The 12,422-nt window shown below is 41.9% G+C and overlaps 1 protein-coding gene across 1 annotated transcript in view; it reads right to left on the reverse strand.

Moving 5' to 3' along the window:
- The window catches only part of LOC126210087 (nuclear factor related to kappa-B-binding protein), a 211,228-nt gene that overhangs the window by 39,297 nt on the left and 159,509 nt on the right, over positions 1-12,422 (reverse strand). The window contains exons 19-20 of the mRNA XM_049939213.1: positions 11,619-11,798; positions 69-292 (exon numbers count right to left, since the gene is read on the reverse strand). Of these exons, the coding sequence (XP_049795170.1) occupies positions 69-292; positions 11,619-11,798 (404 nt within the window). The remainder of the gene's footprint in view (positions 1-68; positions 293-11,618; positions 11,799-12,422) is intronic.

The following is a 12,422-nucleotide window of genomic DNA, read 5'->3' on the forward strand; positions in this document are numbered from 1 at the left end:
ACATGTCAGAAACTACATTGCTATAGCTTTCCTCACGAGCTCATCCACCTGTCGGTGTACTGTATTACCTGCTGCTGTAACTGGGTAGCTTGCAGTATTCTGGGGGCAGAGGTCGTCTGTGCACTGGCTCCGCTGCCCGCCACCGACAACAGGCTGCCCTGCGACACAACCGCAAACTGCGTCGCTGCTCCCGGTATCTGTATGAGGCTGGCCGTGGGAGCAGACACTTGCTGCTGCTGTTGCTGTGCCTTAACGGATGCGGCTGTCGATGTCGTCACACGTAACGCCGTCCCTGCGAATATAATATTCCACTGATTTCATCTTCCTTCATGTGGGGAAACTAAGCTTACTGTAAATCCTGAAGAAATCTACACTATCAGGGAAATCGAGGCTACCAAAGTGCAACTTATTCAGGCAATCGCAAATATAAAGTATTCACTTTCTAGATGGAGATACTAAGTTAGGTCCACCTTCACAGGTTCTCAGGCATCGTGTCGGATACTGTCACAGAAGCTGCACAATATTTCGATGAGGCTGTTGCTCGTCATCTCGAGGTGCAATGGTGGAGAGCTACAGTCTCTCGTCAATTTATAAGTTTTTTCTCTAAAAAAGCACTGGTGGCAGGAGGTGGGGACATTGACTTCCAGAACCCCTCACCATATAACTGATTTGTTATGGACTTCTGCATCTACAATTTGGAGAACACAGCTACAGGCCTCGAATCCCAGCATTTGCACTTGGGCAATAGATGAGTGGCTGGTCTAATGTCCTGGCTTTGTGCCCTCTCACTGATCTGTATTTGCAAGCTGCTAGTTATCATTACCCCTCTCAAAACAGTGGTTTAAGTATCACAAAACTGTTGAATCTGGCATTTGCACTCTTATTGCTGGCACAATCACAAGTGATGTCAAATATTGTTATTGTTATTGTTATTATTATTATTTGCTTCCCATGGAACAGGTGAATATCATGGTCAAATAAACTTCATCTGCTATGGGTCATGAACTTGCCATGTCTGCTGAAGATCCTAACAAGATAGACTTAAGGCCAGGATGCAGCTGCTGCTCTTTGATTCTACAAAATAATATTTTTTATGTTAAATTTTTTTACAAAATAGGAATGGGCATATGTTCATTAGCCTCGTCAAGCAAAATTTAACCCTGTTGAAAATAAAATATTAATGCTTCAGCAAAGAATGTGGACTGCATTTTATGTTGCAACAACAAAAAAATTCAAATTAAATTTTTAAGGTAGATGCTGCCCTAGCTCTAGACCTAGACCTAGACCTAGACCTAGACCTACCCCTACCCAAAAACCCCACCCCCCTTCAAGGGTTCAGTGATCCTGCAATTAAATTTAGAAAAGAGGCACAATTTATTACCAACTCTCATTCACATACCATGAGCCTTATCAGATCCCAAGAGCTTGCCAGTAACACGACACTACCTCTATCACTGAACATCATGAACAACCAGGAATCACGGGGAACTCAAAAAGGATGGTCTCCATGCCAAGTTCGACAGGCTTCTCAAGAAATTTAGAAAAAGATGTGTCTTCCAGCCTCCAGCACGAGTCTAAATAATGCTAGTTTCATTAAAAGGTGGCCTCAGTCTGAGGAGATCGGGAAAATACAATATCCCATGGTGGTGTGAGAAATCTTACATTGGGCAGGCACATTACACTGTTGAAGATGTGAGATGAACACAAATGTCCCACCAGACTGGTCAGTCAGAAAAATCTGCTGTTGCTGACCACTAGCTTGATATGGGGTGCATTGTGTATTAAACCTCTCACAGAAATGGTTCCTGCACAAAAGGCTGATCTCGTCATGAAATTTTTGCAATATGTCATCGGTGCAACTGACTGACATCTTCAGGTGCGAGCTATGGCTAAAGGCTTTTATTTATCCAGAATGAGATTTTCACTCTGCAGCGGAGTGTGCGCTGATATGAAACTTCCTGGCAGATTAAAACTGTGTGCCCGACCGAGACTCGAACTCGGGACCTTTGCCTTTCGCGGGCAAGTGCTCTACCACTGAGCTACCGAAGCACGACTCACGACCGGTACTCACAGCTTTACTTCTGCCAGTACCTCGTCTCCAGGCTGTGGCTAAGCCATGTCTCCGCAATATCCTTTCTTTCAGGAGTGCTAGTTCTGCAAGGTTCGCAGGAGAGCTTCTGTAAAGTTTGGAAGGTAGGAGACGAGGTACTGGCAGAAGTAAAGCTGTGAGTACCGGTCGTGAGTCGTGCTTCGGTAGCTCAGTGGTAGAGCACTTGCCCGCGAAAGGCAAAGGTCCCGAGTTCGAGTCTCGGTCGGGCACACAGTTTTAATCTGCCAGGAAGTTTCATATCAGCGCACACTCCGCTGCAGAGTGAAAATCTCATTCTGGAAACATCCCCCAGGCTGTGGCTAAGCCATGTCTCCGCAATATCCTTTCTTTCAGGAGTGCTAGTTCTGCAAGGTTCGCAGGAGAGCTTCTGTAAAGTTTGGAAGGTAGGAGACGAGGTACTGGCAGAAGTAAAGCTGTGAGTACCGGTCGTGAGTCGTGCTTCGGTAGCTCAGTGGTAGAGCACTTGCCCGCGAAAGGCAAAGGTCCCGAGTTCGAGTCTCGGTCGGGCACACAGTTTTAATCTGCCAGGAAGTTTCATATCAGCGCACACTCCGCTGCAGAGTGAAAATCTCATTCTGGAAACATCCCCCAGGCTGTGGCTAAGCCATGTCTCCGCAATATCCTTTCTTTCAGGAGTGCTAGTTCTGCAAGGTTCGCAGGAGAGCTTCTGTAAAGTTTGGAAGGTAGGAGACGAGGTACTGGCAGAAGTAAAGCTGTGAGTACCGGTCGTGAGTCGTGCTTCGGTAGCTCAGTGGTAGAGCACTTGCCCGCGAAAGGCAAAGGTCCCGAGTTCGAGTCTCGGTCGGGCACACAGTTTTAATCTGCTTTTATTTATGCCAGTCTAGGTTTACAAACACAGGCTAGTAAGTGTCAAATACAGTCGCCAAAAGTGAAGAATTCCTGATAGGTAGTGGGAAGAACCGCTATGCCACCAGTCGGACATTGAGCCAAGGACCTGGCTGCACTTGCAAAGGCTGCCCCCCTCCCCCACCTGTGCACTGCTGCTGGGCCACCCACAGTAACCCCTCTTGGGAGCCAACAAGGCAAAATAGCTGAAACGCAGTCTGTGTAGCATGTGGCCACACTCACCACTACTACAAAGGGAAATTTCTTCTTACCGAAGGGACAATGCTTTGTTAGTGGTGTAAATATTCAGATAGGAGCCACGAGGATGGACACAGGTCAGCAAGGGTGCGTATGTCAGACTGTCAGCTTCCAACAGTGGTTGCTAGGCAGCCTGGTGACAGTGCACAGGAGGAGTAACGCCTCTGTGCTTGTTCTCCACCTGATAGGTAGCATAGTGTTCCTTCCACTACCGATCAGGAATCTTAGCTACTAGCCACCAAATTTGGCACTTGCACATCTGTGCATTTCCCACTTAGAATGGCATAAACAGGAGGCTGCAGTCACAGTTCAGCAGTGTATTTGTCGCACCTGAAGATGTCGGTCAGTTGCACAGCTTACATCTTGTGGGGTTTCGTGACAACATCTGACATTTTGTCTGTGAACCATTTCTACAACTAGTCTGTCAAGCCTCAAGAAAAACAAGATCTTCTCATCCACCCCTAACTACTGAGATCCCGTCATTAAAGATGTAGTTGAAATACTACAGAGAACAAATTAATAAACAAACATGGGTTTTCAGCTCAGCAAAACATGGGAACCAGTGTCAGCAGTGCTACGCCATCATCAGCTGCAGAGATCGAAATCGAGCAAGGGTGGGGCTCTATGCCAAGACAGCTAGATTGCCACCAACATGTTCCCAAGTGTGGCAGTAGTTGGGTATATGGCAGGTGCTGGCTTTCCGTGATACATGTGTAAGGTCAATGGAAGTCAGCAACCCCTTCCCTCCCCCCTCCTGGTGCCTGCTAAAGCTCCCCCCCCCCCCCCCCCCCACACACACACACCCCAAAAAAATAAATAAATAAAAATAAACCGACTGAAGATGACAAGCACAGCTGCCTCATTGAAATATTGTGTAGTTGCCATGGCAGCAATTGATGCGACACTCAAGAATATTTCAGGCAGTTATTACATCAAAGAGGCTTCAAACAGCAAAAGCTAGATCCATCTCAGACTTTCCAGATGAATTGATGCCAGAAATTCTGATACATCAGCTTGCCTGGTTATGGGTTTTTGGTGCTCTTTCTAACAATACTGATAAGTTACTGCAATGTATCAGGCTGAAACACACAAGGGTGGCAAGCTGGGTACAGGTCAGTTCTTTCAGTTAACAGATGTGTGCAAGCGTGCCTCAACATCTTGAGAACATGACCATTTATATGGCAGTCTCTTGAGAGGTGTGTAATGTGAAGAGCACAATTGGACCCACAGTTGCACCTGCAATTACATATTGTGAAGTCGTGATATCAAGAAAACTGTCACGAACTGTTCGGCTCATTATGAAGCAAGGGAATGGCTCCTTGCATATGTACTGCAACAACTGAGAGTATTGGGGGTTAACCTGCAAATGGTGTAAATCACAGAGACCTAGCTTGAGATGAGTGGGTATTTTGTGCATGTGATGGGTGAGAGCAGAATGAAACAATTTTGTTTCCAAATAGGAGGCAAGCAATTAACAGTCCATCTAAATGCATATTATAATGGCTTTGATTACACTTGCAAGCGGAATATTTTATGATGAGCCATCTGTAGCTCTGTGCGCAGCACATTAATTTTGTAATCGTGAGCTTACTCATTTGATGCTTGCTATACTCAACCTTTTTCTTACTTTTATTTAATTTCTATATTTACCAGTAAATCCCTAATTCTTTAAATAGTCAAACTCTCACGTACAAAACTGCTTCAAACATCTAAATACTTTACAAATGAGTTACTGGGTTAAATATTTGACATTAAGCACACAAGTGAGAAAAAGTTTAAAAAAGGTTTGAAATTATGCTCAAAGCTTTTTGGAAATCACAAAGTGTACTCATTATAAAACACTGAATGAATATGATCTGGGTAATTTGCATTTTATAGCAAAAGCAAGTTTTTCACACATCTAAATGTCTATGATTGTCATATCTCCTGAACTACGTGATGCACAATGACGTAATTTTGCACGTACATTTAGTAATATGTGTACATGCTGTCTATAATATGTATTGCAAACATAGTCAGTAGTAAAGAAGTACAAAATTAAAACGTCATTTCTCATCATCAAGTTTCACTCTGTGGCATTTTAAGCAGAAACTAGTCTTCATGCAACTAAATGTTTGTGACGCCATATCTCCTGAAATGTGTGCCGTATAATAACATAATTTTGCAGACATATTCAGTGGTACAATTGGATACTGTCTGCAAAATATGTTGCATGTAGAGTTCTAGTAAGTAAGTAATAAATTGAAATGTCATATCTGATGCTGAAGATTTACTACAAAGTGAAAATGTGGTACATCATTATTTTGTCCCCCCCCCCCCTCCGCAATGAAACATGGACCTTGCCGTTGGTGTGGAGGCTTGCGTGCCTCAGCGATACAGATAGCCGTACCGTAGGTGCAACCACAACGGAGGGCGGAGGGGTACCTGTTGAGAGGGCAGACAAACGTGTGGTTCCTGAAGAGGGGCAGCAGCCTTTTCAGTAGTTTCAGGGGCAACAGTCTGGATGATTGACTGATCTGGCCTTGTAACAATAACCAAAACAGCCTTGCTGTGCTGGTACTGCGAACGGTTGAAAGCAAGGGGAAACTACAGCCGTAATGTTTCCCGAGGGCATGCAGCTTTAGTGTATGGTTATGATGATGGCGTCCTCTTGGGTAAAATATTCCGGAGGTAAAATAGTCCCCCATTCGGATCTCTGGGCGGGGTCTACTCAAGAGGACGTTGTTATCAGGAGAAAGAAAACTGGCGTTCTACGGATCGGAGCGTGGAATGTCAGATCCATTAATCGGGCAGATTGGTTAGAAAATTTAAAACGGGAAATGGATAGGTTAAAGTTAGATATAGTGGGAATTAGTGAAGTTCGGTGGCAGGAGGAACAAGACTTTTGGTCAGGCAAATACAGGGTTATAAATACAAATTCAAATAGGGGTAATGCTGGAGTAGGTTTAATAATGAATAAAAAAGTAGGAATGAAGCTACTACAAACAGCATAGTGAACGCATTATTGTGGCCAAGATAGACACGAAGCCCACGCCTACTACAGAAGTACAAGTTTATATGCCAACTAGCTCTGCAGATGACGAAGAAATTGAAGAAATGTATGACGAAATAAAAGAAATTATTCAGATAGTGAAGGGAGATGAAAATTTAATAGTCATGGGTGACTGGAATTCGGTAGTAGGAAAAGGGAGAGAAGGAAACGTAGTAGGTGAATATGGATTGGGTGTAAGAAATGAAAGAGGAAGTCGCCCGGTAGAATTTTGCACAGAGCACAACTTAATCATAACTAACACTTGGTTCAAGAATCACAAAAGAAGGTTGTATACATGGAAGAAGCCTGGAGATACTGACAGATTTCAGATAGATTATATAATGGTAAGACAGAGATTTAGGAACCAGGTTTTAAATTGTAAGACATTTCTAGGGGCATATGTGGACTCTGACCACAATCTATTGGTTATGAACTGTAGATTAAAACTGAAGAAACTGCAAAAGGGTGGGAATTTAAGGAGATGGGACCTGGATAAACTGACTAAACCAGAGGTTGTACAGAGTTTCAGGAAGAGCGTAAGGGAACAAATGGCAGGAATGGGGGAAAGAAATACAGTAGAAGAAAAATGGGCAGCTTTGAGGGATAATGCAGGAAATGAAGCAGGCAAAAAGGAATACAAACGTCTCAAAAATGAGATCGACAGGAAGTGCAAAATGGCTAAGCAGGGATGGCTAGAGGATAAATGTAAGGATGTAGAGGCTTATCTCACTAGGGTTAAGATAGATACTGCCTACAGGAAAATTAAAGAGACCTTTGGATAAAAGAGAACCACTTGTATGGATATTAAGAGCTCAGATGGAAACCCAGTTCTAAGCAAAGAAGGGAAAGCAGAAAGGTGGAAGGAGTATATTGAGGGTCTATACAAGGGTGATGTACTTGAGGACAATATGGAAATGGAAGAGGATGTAGATGAAGATGAAATGGGAGATATGATACTGCGTGAAGAGTTTGACAGAGCACTGAAAGACCTGAGTCTAAACAAGGCCCCTGGAGTAGACAACATTCCATTAGAACTACTGACAGCCTTGGGAGAGCCAGCCTTGACAAAACTCTACCATCTGGTGAGCAAGATGTATGAGACAGGCGAAATACCCTCAGACTTCAAGAAGAATATAATAACTCCAATCCCAAAGAAAGCAGGTGTTGACGGATGTGAAAATTACTGAACTATCACTTTAATAAGTCACAGCTGCAAAATACTAACGCGAATTCTTTACAGACAAATGGAAAATCTAGTAGAAGCTGACCTAGGGGAAGATCAGTTTGGATTCCGTAGAAATATTGGAACACGTGAGGCAATACTGACCCTACGACTTATCTTAGAAGCTAGATTAAGGAAAGGCAAACGTACGTTTCTAGCATTTGTAGACTTAGAGAAAGAATTTGACAATGTTGACTGGAATACTCTCTTTCAAATTCTGAAGGTGACAGGAGTAAAATATAGGGAGCGAAAGGCTATTTACAATTTGTATAGAAACCAAATGGCAGTTATAAGAGTCGAGGGGCATGAAAGGGAAGCAGTGGTTGGGAAGGGAGTGAGACAGGGTTGTAGCCTCTGGCCGATGTTATTCAATCTGTATATTGAGCAAGCAGTGAAGGAAACAAAAGAAAAATTCGGAGTAGGTATTAAAATCCATGGAGAAGAAATAAAAACTTTGAGGTTCACCGATGACATTGTAATTCTGTCAGAGACAGCAAAGGACTTGGAAGAGCAGTTGAATGGAATGGATAGTGTCATGAAAGGAAGATATAAGATGAACATCAACAAAAGCAAAACGAGGATAATGGAATGTAGTCGAATTAAGTCGGGTGATCCTGAAGGTATTAGATTAGGAAATGAGACACTTAAAGTAGTAAAGGAGTTTTCCTATTTGGGGAGCAAAATAACTGATGATGGTTGAAGTAGAGAGGATATAAAATGTAGACTGGCAATGGCAAGGAAAGCGTTTCTGAAGAAGAGAAATTTTTTAACATTAAGTATAGATTTAAGTGTCAGGAAGTCGTTTCTGAAAGTGTTTGTATGGAGTGTAGCCATGTATGGAAGTGAAACATGGACGATAAATAGTTTGGACAAGAAGAGAATAGAGGCTTTCGAAATGTGGTGCTACAGAAGAATGCTGAAGATTAGATGGGTAGATCAAATAATTAATGAGGAGGTGTTGAAGAGGATTGGGGAGAAGAGAAGTTTGTGGCACAACTTGGCTAAAAGAAGGGATCAGTTGGTAGCACATGTTCTGAGGCATCAAGGGATCACAAATTTAGTATTGGAGGGCAGCATGGAGGGTAAAAATCGTAGAGGGAGACCAAAAGATGAATACACCAAGGAGATTCAGAAGGATGTAGGTTGCAGTAGGTATTGGGAGATGAAGAAGCTTGCACAGGATAGGGTGGCATGGAGAGCTGCATCAAACCAGTCTCAGGACTGAAGACCACAACAACAACGATTATTTTGTGAAGGACATCAAAGTGGAAAAAACTTCAAAATGGTTTTAAAGTATGAGTAAAGAGTTTGTTGGAAGCCACTGAGTGTTCTCATTCTCAAATACTGGACGAATGAAGTTTTGGTATTTGCACACCATCAATTATGCTGCCTCAAGGCAAACACACTATTTCTAACTGTAATACTTGTCTTACAGTGATAAAGTGTTACATAAGATAACACCTCTTAATGACTAGGTTATAACACTATTTTAAAGTTTTTAATTCGGTCAAACACTGAATGTCAAATTTTTGTTGCCATTGGGAACCATTAGATAGGCAACCTACAACTGCTATTAGGTCCTGCTTCTGGGATACATGCTTAGTACAATACAGTATCAAATAGAAATGCTAATTAACAAACATCAGATTATAATTTTCTAATAAAAAGAAAACCTTTCAATTTTAAATATTAATCATGTGAAAATAGAAAATGTTTGAGAGTTAAATGGAAAAAATATATATCGGAATTATTTTGTTTTTAATACAATGTTTGTATTTATTCTTAATCTTTAGAAATGAAAAAGCTATTTTACTTTCTATCTGATGATTTTTATTTTTTATTAAATTTTATTACAAATATTTATGTTTTCATGTGGTTAGTAATTAAGACATGCAGTGAGGTGACAAAAGCCATGGGATAGTGATGTGTATGCATACATATGGCAGTAATATTGCACACATTTCGTGTAAATGGCAACTCATTGGCAGAGCTGTCATTTGTACTCAGGTGATTTGTGTGCAAAGATTTGCAATGTGATTTACGGCAGTGCGGCAGGAAGAGGTATTTCAAAAGCAGAAAAGATTCTTAGCTAGTGGGCCGAACACAGAATTAAGAAAGAACTAGTGAAGTGCCTAGTACGGAGTGGGACCTCGTGTGGAGAGAAGACGACACGGATACTTCGAAAGCAGGGTGAGGGAAGAAATCAAACTTTTGAGATGTGGATATAGCATAGAATGGAGAAGACCATCTGGTCTGATAAAGTCAGCACTGAAAAGGTACTGAGAACAATTGGAGAATATCAGAGGATGTTGCTGACAGTGAAGAATGGGAAGTTGAACTGGATAGGACATAACTTTGAAATGAGACTGCCTTCTAGTAGAGGCAATAGTAGGTTTTATTCCAAGGGAGAGGGGGAAGCGCACAAGAAGATGCCAATAATGTCAACAGACCGCAAAAAGGGTACCAAAGAATGAGGATGAAAGCAAAGGACAGAGAAGCATGGACAGCTTCAAAGTCTTAATCTGCCACAAGGCAGATAACCAAATGCAGATGTCAATAATTTGATAATACGAGGTGTGGCTAGAAAAAAACCGGACTAGTACTGGTGAAACAATAAAACGAATGCAATAAGGCTGAAAGTCGCGTGGCCTGTCACGTGACTCTCGCTCCGCCTACTGCTCGAGTTTCATCTGCCTCCTGCACTCAGTCTGCCCGTGGCGTCTGTTTTAAGTAGTTGACGTTTTGTCTGTGCGTCGGAAAATGTTGAGTGTACAGAAAGAACAGCGTGTTAACATCAAATTTTGTTTCAAACTAGGAAAATCTGCAAGTGAAACGTTTGTAATGTTACAACAAGTGTACGGTGATGATTGTTTATTGCGAACACTAGTGTTTGAGTGGTTTAAACGATTTAAAGATGGCCGCGAAGACACCAGTGATGACACTCGCACTGGCAGGCCATTGTCAGCAAAAACTGATGCAAACATTGAAAAAATCGGTAAACTTGTTCGACAAGATCGCTGTTTAACAATCAGACCAGTGTCTGAGTTAACAGGAGTTGACAAGGAAAGTGTCGAACAAGTTTACCGATTTTTTCAATGTTTGCATCAGTTTTTGCTGACAATGGTCTGCCAGTGCGAGTGTCATCACTGGTGTCTTCGCGGCCATCTTTAAATCGTTTAAACCACTCAAACACTTGTGTTCTCGATAAACAATCATCGCCGTACACTTGTTGTAACATTACAAACGTTTCACTTGCAGATTTTCCTAGTTTGAAACAAAATTTGATGTTAACACGCTGTTCTTTCTGTACACTCAACATTTTCCGACGCACAGACAAAACGTCAACTACTTAAAACAGACGCCACGGGCAGACTGAGTGCAGGAGGCAGATGAAACTCAAGCAGTAGGCGGAGCGAGAGTCACGTGACAAGCCACGCGACTTTCAGCCTTATTGCATTCGTTTTATTGTTTCACCAGTACTAGTCCGGTTTTTTCTAGCCACACCTCGTATATTAGAATTTAGATACAAGTAAAAATAAATTGGATCTAGTGAGAATCTAACCAGCAACCTTATGATCATAAGGACAGGATGTTATGCACACAGCTATGGGTGATTCTGTTAGAAAACTCATTTTTTTCTGTTTAACAGTGATCACCAAAAGCATCAAAGTCATTCTCTCAATTCTTCTTGTGAGACTCACTGACTGTACGTTTAAGAGATCATAATAGTGACAGAACAGCAGCTATGTAACATTACTAGTGATATCAGTTGCAAAAACAATGGGAAAAGGGCACAAGTTATCAAATGGTTCAAATGGCTCTGAGCACTATGGGACTTAACTTCTGAGGTCATCAGTCCCCTAGAACTTAGAACTACTTAAACCTAACTAACCTAAGGACAGCACACACATCCATGCCCGAGGTAGGATTCGAACCTGCAACTGTAGCAGTTGCGCAGTTCCAGACTGTAGTGCCTAGAACCGCTCGGCCACTCCGGCCGGCGGCACAAGTTATCCATTACTATTCTGTGATGATAAGCATTCCCCATAATCATCTATCGGTTGTCTAAAAGTATCACTGAGAAAGAGTGCACAAAGATCAGATCAGCATGAAAGGCAAGAGTCTTTTATGACATCACAGTAACAACTCACCCTGTGGGAGAGTCCCATGCTGCTTATGGTGTGCCAGGAGGCTTTCCATGGAGATAACTTGGCCCTGCGCATTGGTAAACACCTTTGCCACCACAGGTGCCTGCTGCTGCTGGTGCTGCTGCTGCTGCTGTTGTTGTTGCTGCTGCGTGGAGATGGCAACTGGTACCGGTTTCCCACCAACTGCGACATTAACAAATGTGACAACATTCTAATAACCAATGAACAAGGCAATTAGGGCATATAAATATCCTGTCGTAAAATTAGTATTTGAGTGCACATTTTCAAATCTGACTGTCAAAAATGGGTTTATCCCGAAATATGTTCAAGTGTTGATACATAAAACATTCATGAAGCTATATGGTGTTCATGAGGATGATGTTATTCAAGAAATTAGGTCTGAGATCAGATTGCATCACATATACTTGTTGTTTCATACACCCGTAATGAAGAGATTCTTGAGAATGTAGAGCTTCTCATACAACAAAATGCAAGAAAAGACGTAACCAATGTTTCTTCCACACATTCTAAGTTAGATTGTCCTCATAGATGTGGAATAAGTCAAAAAGTTTGTAACACATTTTCATTTAAAAGGTAACAGCAAACTTGTTAAACAACATATAAATTTATAAGACATTGAGGTGCATATTATATTTCTTTGGCTATCATAGTCACGCACCATCAAATTGAAAATTTGTGTACAACACTTATTTACACTGCTCATATTACTGCACTGAGGATGTACGGAAGTCAGATTTTATGCCACGAAATATGCTAGATGCACAGTATGGTGCTCAGAAAATGTAT

The sequence above is a fragment of the Schistocerca nitens genome, chromosome 10, assembly GCF_023898315.1.
Source record: "Schistocerca nitens isolate TAMUIC-IGC-003100 chromosome 10, iqSchNite1.1, whole genome shotgun sequence".
Classification (NCBI taxonomy): Eukaryota; Metazoa; Arthropoda; class Insecta; order Orthoptera; family Acrididae; genus Schistocerca; species Schistocerca nitens.